The sequence below is a fragment of the Chrysochloris asiatica genome, unplaced genomic scaffold, assembly GCF_000296735.1.
Source record: "Chrysochloris asiatica unplaced genomic scaffold, ChrAsi1.0 scaffold00349, whole genome shotgun sequence".
In the NCBI taxonomy this organism is placed as follows: Eukaryota; Metazoa; Chordata; class Mammalia; order Afrosoricida; family Chrysochloridae; genus Chrysochloris; species Chrysochloris asiatica.
This window is the reverse complement of record NW_006408867.1, coordinates 1,265,267-1,271,689: the sequence shown is the minus strand read 5'-3', so window position 1 is coordinate 1,271,689 and position 6,423 is coordinate 1,265,267. Positions and strand designations below refer to the sequence as shown.

Sequence of the window (6,423 nt, the reverse complement as noted above, 5' to 3'; positions counted from 1 at the left end):
TCTGGGCAAATTATTGAATGATACAGAAAGCATCAAAAGAAGATGGAAGAAATACACAGAGTCACTTTACCAAAAGGAAATGGTTGATGTTCAACCATTTCAAAGGGTAGCATATAATCAAGAGCCAATGATACTGTATTTTCAATAACCTCACACACATGTGAAAGCTGGACAGTGAATAAGGAAGACTGTAGACGCACTGATGCTTTTGATTTGTGATGTTGGAGGAGAATATTGAAAGTGCCATGAGCTGTCAAAAGAACAAATAGATCTCTGTTGGAAGAAGTGCAGGTAGAGTGCTCCTTGGAGGCCAGGATGGCCAGACTTCTTCTCTCATACTTCAGACATATTATCAGGAGGTACCAGTTCCTGGGAAAGGATATCATGTTTGGTAAGGTGGAGGGTCAGAGAAAAAGAGGAATACTCCCAGTGAGATGGATTAGCAAAGTGGCAGCATCAGTGGGCTCAAGTGTGACAATTGTGAGGTTGGCCCCGGACCAGGCAGTATTTTGTTCTGTTGTGCATAGGGTCGCTATGAGTCAATACCGGCTCGATGGCACCTAACAAGAAACAACAACAATTTTCTGTCTTGTAGATTCGTTTTACTTTGTATACCTCTATATCTTGATTGAATTCTAGGAGGCGTTGCTGTGCATGTCAGTCTCAGGTTGTTGTCTGCTGTTGTTGATTCTTAGTCCTTAGGGCTCTCTTTAGTATTTTTTGTAAAGTTGGTCTGGTTTTTACAAATTCTTTTGATTTCTGTTTATATGGAATATTCTAATGTTGCCATCATATTTGAGAGACAGTTTTGCTGGTTGGCTTTTTTTTTCTTTCAAAGTTTTGTGTATTGCCTTTCTATTGCCTTCTTGCATGCACGTTTTCTGATGAGAAACCAGAGCTTAGTTTTATTGGTTCTCATTGCAGGTAACTTCATTTTTCCTGAACTTCTTTCAGTATTCTTTTCTTACCTTTGATTTTTAGAGTTTGATTATGTATGTCATGGTGATTTTCTTTTGGGGTCTATCCTGTTTGGAGTTTGTTCACCTGTTGCTAGTGAAGTTTTATTCCAACAGCTTTTCAACTATCTTTTCTGTGCTTTTCCTTGTCTCTTCCTGTTCTTTAATTTCTATCACCTGTAAGCTATTCCTTTTCATGGTGTCCTTCATGTGTCTTTGGTTTTATTTGAACTTTTTCATTATTTTTTCTGATTGTTCTTCTAGTTTACGAGTGTTTAAATATTTCTCTTCAAGCTTTCTAATTTGGGTTTCCATTGATTCAAATCTACTCCTTTTCCTTTTTAATGTGTTGTCTACTTCTGAAATTTTAGTTTTCTGGATTTTTATTAGAAAGTTTTGTATTGTCACCAATCCTTTATTTATTTTGTTTGTTCCTGTAATGTTTTCTGAATTCTTTCTTTTTCTTGATCTCTCTGTTAATCATTTGGAGGTACCTAAATATTATCTTCTTGAATTCTTATTCAGGTATTTCCAAAGACTTTTTTTCCTCTAAAATATTTTCTATTTCTGCCTCTTGGTCACATGTTTAAGCTACTCTGTCTTGTTTATTTGTGTGAATAAAAATTGTCAGTTGCTTTTGAGACACTGTGGTGTTGTATTTGTATTAAATGGATGATTGTATGTTGGTGCTCTTAGGCACTCACCAGCCACCTCCTGGTGGGTGTGATTGTTGTTGTTATGTGCCATCAAGTCGGTTCTGACCCATAGCAACCCTGTACAGGGTTTCCGAGGCTGTAAATCTTTATGGGAGCAGAAAGCCTCCTCTTTCTCCCACGGAGTGGCTGGTAGTTTCAAACTACTGACCTTAAGGTTCACAGCCCGATTTGTAACCACTACGCTACCAGAGCTCCTTGGTGGGTGTGATTAGGGGATGGAAATGTGTGCATTGTTCTCTGTTCACTGTTTATGCAGCTCCATTTAGGATGGGTTTGGCTGATGCTGGTTGTTGTCATTGATCAGGTGTATAGCAGCTGGTATTGACTCTTGCCCAGTGGGTGGGGTTGTAGAGGGTATGCCTGTATGGGCATGGTTGCTGCCTCCTGTTGGATGAAGCAAGAAGAGAAAACACACACACAAGAGACAAGTAAAACAAACAAATAAATAAGCAAACAACAGTGAAAACAGAAAAGAACAAAGAAAGAAAAAAAAAAAAAAATAGGCAAGAGTTAGTAAAATAGTATAAAATTCCAAGAGAGAAAAAATGGAGAGAAGAATAAAAAGACATGGAAGAGAAAAATTAGAGAGAGAAAAAATAAAGAAAAAGAACTAAGCAAAATGTTAAAAGGGAAAGAGATTAAAGGGTAGTAAAAATACTACCAAGAGAAAAAAAAAATTAAAGAAGCAGAAGATGGTTGGGAAAGAGAACTAGGCAAAAAGAAGGAAAAAATGAAAATGAAGATAGGAAGGATAAAAACCAAGGTCAGATAAAGAGAAGATGAAGGAGAAGAAAGAATAAACAACAAAAACAATGAATAGAAACAGCAGGCCCAGAAAGAAGAAAATTCTGGGGTCTCTGCCAAATATGCCATATGGTAAGTAGGCAAAGAACAAGACAGTGACCCTCCATGTCCTAACTAGAGTTCCTGTGGGGCTAAGTTGGAAGTAGTTCATGCAGACCCCAAAACAGCTGAGGGATCAGGGTATTTCTATCCCAGAGTACAGCCAAGGAGAGAGATTCTGCTAATCTATAGCTTTTTAGAACCAGTTCTACAGGTATGGGGCAGGCCACACCTGGTTCCAGGTGCCAAAGCTGGTGCTGCTAGCTCCCAACCTACTTTAATCTGTCTCTGACCTTGAGAGCAGGAGCTTTGCTTGGATGGTTTGTGGATGGAGGCTGGTCACGCCTCTGGTGACCAGGGTTATATGAGGTACAAAAAAACATTTTGCACTTTCTATCAGTCAATAAGTGGTATGCCTCTGTGTCACCACTACTGCCTTCAAAGTCACCTGCAAAACTTCAAGATGGTTGTTCTCCACCTGGCCAGCTGACACAGATCACCTACCTCCTTTATTTCCCCCTACATACATCTGTTCAATTGCTTCTCCTAAGTCCAGGTATGACCAGGACCAACTTTGCAGGTTTGGAGCAGAGCTCACCTAAATTCAGGTACCAGGGTTGGTGCAGGTAACTCCCCACTCACTTTGATGGATGTACAACTGGTGCTCACCTCCATGCGGCTCTGACCTCCAGGAGAGTGGGAGCTTTGCTAGGGGTGCATATAGGTGGTGACCAGCCATGACTCTGGTCACAAGGGGAGTGTGAAGAACAAGAAAAAAAAATGCTCCTTTATCTCTGTGAGTCACTGAAATGTTTCTACAATATCAATATGTTGTCTCTGATGCTGCTCACAATATTTTAAGATGGCTGCACTCTGTCTGGTTGGCCGACACAGGTCATCAGTTGGTCTCCTTTTTTTTTTCTTCTTTATCTGTTCAGCTTCCTCTCCTAGTAAGCATCCAATCCACTTTCACATCCCTTCATCTGTAGCTCAGGGTTCCTGGACTATCACCTACATCTGTTTCACTTGGTTTTTCTTATCTGTGTTGTAGAGGATCTGTGTAGCATTTCTTCCTAGTCTGCCATGTGGCCAACTCTTCCTCTCTTCCTATATATATATAGGCTTCCATATATATATATAATATGTGCTTACCTACTTTTTGCTATTTAAGGCCACTCATCCTACTCACTCTAGCTCTGGCTGCCCTAGGGATTCGATGTCTAATTTCATGTTTGTTTGGTGGTGGGAGGGAATGGAGTTGAGAAGTCTTATCTGAAGATCTGAAAATATTTTCCTTCTATCATCACCTCAGGATGAGCTTTAGGTGGTCCTCTAGAACCTTGCTCTAAGATGGCGAGCTGACATGCCTCCCCCAATTATCACTGAAATGACTGAACAGATAAAATAGAGACCATTACCACTGAAAACTTGGGGGATGTGTCATTCACACTCCTGGAACTTAGAAAAGTTGAAGAATCCCTGAGGGAAGATTGAAGGAACACCACACTTGTCAGATGAAATGCAGGAGAAGATCTGGGTTGGGCATAGAGCATCTGCCCCCTGTGTGCTGCCTTCAAGCTTGGGTACCTGACACAGTTCAGGCAAGACCAGCATGGGAACCCTTCACAGAGCTCAGGGCTCCTACTGAACCCAGATTTGCTAGCATAAACTAGGATTCTAGTGTCAAGTGCTTACTTTATGGGGCTATTGTGAGGCACAAGATACACATCAAATGTTGTAAAATCTCTACACAGGAAGTCAGCAACCACATACAGTGTGATAGGAGCAATAGTGGTTATATGCTCAGAGTTTTGTGGGGGGCTGAAACTTTCCTGCTGATATGCCTGTATCCATCATTGTTCAACCAAGAACACAGAAACCACTCTCTGTAATTGAAGCAGGGAATATAATGCAGGGAATTGATTACACAGAGAATGAATGACCTAAAAGGGCTAAGAGGTGTTTGGTGAAGCATCCAAGAGATTAGCAAAAACAGGAATCCACCATTATTTCTAGGCTAAATCTAGGCAGTTAAGAATTGCTCTGTTTCCACCATTCATCATTTCCCCTATTGGCACCCTTTGACACCACATAGATCAGAGGTATAACCTAGAGAATGGCCATCAAACCCCTGTTTGCTCATAATGCAAGCCAGAAACAAAAACTGTTATTGGGCTAAGCCTTTGAGATTTCAGAAAGCTTGTTTATGGGACAGTGAGTGCTACTTGCTCTAATGCAAATATGCTTTTAGGCTAGAGATAAAGATCTAAGAATCATGAGTATCTGTGAGGTAGATGAAGTCAAGAAGCCATAAAAAGATTCCATAAGAAACTTGAAAAAAGTTCAGAAGATAAAAGATAAAGTCCCAAGCAGTCATATTTAGAGACCAAGCAGAAAAATAGTGAGAAGGAAAAGTACAGAAGAGAATGGAATCACAGAAGACAGGAACAAGTGTTTTAAAAACAAGTTGGTTCTGGCATTTTTAGATCCTTTGATAAAGTAAGAAATTTGAAGGCAGAAAGTCTATTTAATTTTACTTTTTGTGGGGAGGGTGCTGATGTAGCAAAGGTTAGATGTGTGAGAAAATGCAGAGAACAAGCATGCATTCCCATTTCAAGAAGCTAGACTTTAGAAGGAAGAAGAAAAGCTTGAGTGTTATCCTTGGGAAAAAGAAGAGATTGGTATTCACCATACAGTCATAAAAATAATTATTCTTATGTTGATAATTAAATGATAAATTAATGCATAATACTTATATTCTATTTCTTGGGAAAGAGGGGGACATCATCATACATATAGAAACATAGTATTTAAACTTACCTCGTATCTCCACAGTCCTCCAATGTCATAGCTTCGTTCAAAGCAGGTCGGCTCCAGTCCCTCCTCCAGACAGCTCTTAATGGCGCTTAATCCACTGACCCCAGCACCAATCACTGCAACTTTTTTCCCTGGCATTGTCTTTTGTATCAGGAAATGTAAATTACAAAATCAGAATTTATTGGCATGTGAATTTTTTATACTATAAAATGATATTTTTTATAAAATTGCTAGTTAATGCATTTAAGGAAGAGTGTATTCAAAGATCTTAAGCCATTCAGTTACCCAGAGTGACAAAGATGATTGCTTTAAATAGAGGTTTGACTGCTCAAATTTCCTTGACTATATGACTTAATTTTTATGTTTCTTTTATTGTAATTTACACACACACCATATATTCATATAAATACATGTATATACATATGTTGTTAAATGCCGTTGACTGGTCAACCTGAAATCCACTGGCTTATCCTACAGCACCACACCAGGACTCCACGTGCATCTTATCATGTTTGTTTTTGTTCCGTGCTGTTGAATCGGCTCCAACTCAGAGGGACCTTGTATAGGGTTTCTAAGGAGTGGCTGGTGAGTTTGAACTGGCAACCATGAGACTCAAACAAACCTTGCTGTTCAGTGCTTATCCTACAGCACCACACCGGGACTCCAGGTACATCTTAGTCCTTGTTTAATTACTTAATGCTACTATAGCAGAAATACCACAAGTAGATAGCTTTAAGAATTAGAAATTTATTATCCGACGGTTTAGTAGGCGAAAAGTCCGAATTCATAGTACCAGTTCTGGAGGAAGGTCCTTGTCTCTTTTTAGCATCTGTAGGCCCAACATTCCTTGGAGTTCTCTGTATATCTTGGCATCAATCTTCCTCTGGATCTAAGAGCTTCATAGTGCAGGGAATCCAGGTCTAAAGGATGCACTCCACTCCAGGCTCTTCTGCCTTGGTGGTAGAAAGTTCTTCATTCTCTGCTGAAGTCTCTTTCCTTCTATCTCTTTTAAGATAAGGGTGTTGCATTCCACACCCTTGGGAATCTCCCATAAATTGGATAAGGGTGGTGATGGGATTAAAGATGGTATA

The 6,423-nt window shown here is 39.7% G+C and overlaps 1 protein-coding gene across 1 annotated transcript in view; it reads right to left on the bottom strand.

Annotated features, from left to right (window-relative positions):
- LOC102832989 (dimethylaniline monooxygenase [N-oxide-forming] 5-like) overlaps nucleotides 1-5,470 on the bottom strand; it is a 33,099-nt gene extending 27,629 nt beyond the window's left edge. Inside the window, exon 1 of the mRNA XM_006875999.1 lies at nucleotides 5,336-5,470. Within this exon, the coding sequence (XP_006876061.1) occupies nucleotides 5,336-5,470 (135 nt within the window). The remainder of the gene's footprint in view (nucleotides 1-5,335) is intronic.
- Between the last annotated feature and the right edge of the window lie 953 nt (nucleotides 5,471-6,423).